At 58.3% G+C, this 739-nt stretch overlaps 1 protein-coding gene across 1 annotated transcript in view; it reads right to left on the minus strand.

Annotated features, from left to right (window-relative positions):
- MCHR1 (melanin concentrating hormone receptor 1) overlaps positions 1 to 612 on the minus strand; it is a 3,819-nt gene extending 3,207 nt beyond the window's left edge. The window contains exon 1 of the mRNA XM_006150744.2: positions 513 to 612. Coding sequence (XP_006150806.1) covers positions 513 to 597 — 85 coding nt within the window. The 5' untranslated portion in view covers positions 598 to 612. The remainder of the gene's footprint in view (positions 1 to 512) is intronic.
- Positions 613 to 739: the final 127 nt, after the last annotated feature.

Genomic DNA, 739 nt, shown 5'->3' on the forward strand with positions numbered 1-739 from the left:
GCCTCTCTTTCAAGCTAGACTCCCAGGGTATGCAGCTCTAGGGATGTCAGGAAGCTTAATTCACCAGAAAAGTTAATCTCCTCTGGGCTCTGAAGTCTCCCCTACCTCTCTGGAGGCGGGTTGGGGGGTGCATTAAGGATGTCTCAGACCCTATCACTGCAATGCAAGTAAAAAGCTGGTAACTGAGTAAGTGAGCCTTCAGCCACCCACCTCCTCATACTACCCTCCTGCTTTTCCAGCCTGGAATTTTCTCTGCAAAGCGTATTTGAAGTGATCAGGGAGCCTCCCCCGATTCCCTCCTGCCGGCCACCACCTCTTGCCACTTGTGAACGTGCCTGTGCCCCCTTCCCTGCTCCTGCCCCTTCTCCCCTTCCCCTCCCTGCGAAGCGGACTGCAGATCTTATCCCCAAAAACTGTAATAAAGTTTCCCAAGCAGTTGGGTCAGGGGTAAAACCTCCCCATCTTCCACCCCGAGCCCAGAGACGCGAAGACCCCACTCCAACTCGACTCACCGGCCAAGGTGAGGTTATCCGGGCCATCAGAGGTATTGCTGGCGTTGGGGCCAGCGAGCAGTGGCGGCGAGGCTTCCAGGTCCATCCAGCCAGTGTCGAAGTCATGTCTGCCGTTGGGCCCAGGATGCAGTGGCGGCCAGTCTTCCAAGTCCAACCAGCCAGTGCGGGTCGCCTGCTCCCCGGAGTTGAGCTCCCGGCCACCCACGCAGGCTGCGGCAGCCTCTGGG

The sequence above is a fragment of the Tupaia chinensis genome, unplaced genomic scaffold, assembly GCF_000334495.1.
Source record: "Tupaia chinensis unplaced genomic scaffold, TupChi_1.0 Scaffold000294_5, whole genome shotgun sequence".
NCBI classification, from domain to species: Eukaryota; Metazoa; Chordata; class Mammalia; order Scandentia; family Tupaiidae; genus Tupaia; species Tupaia belangeri.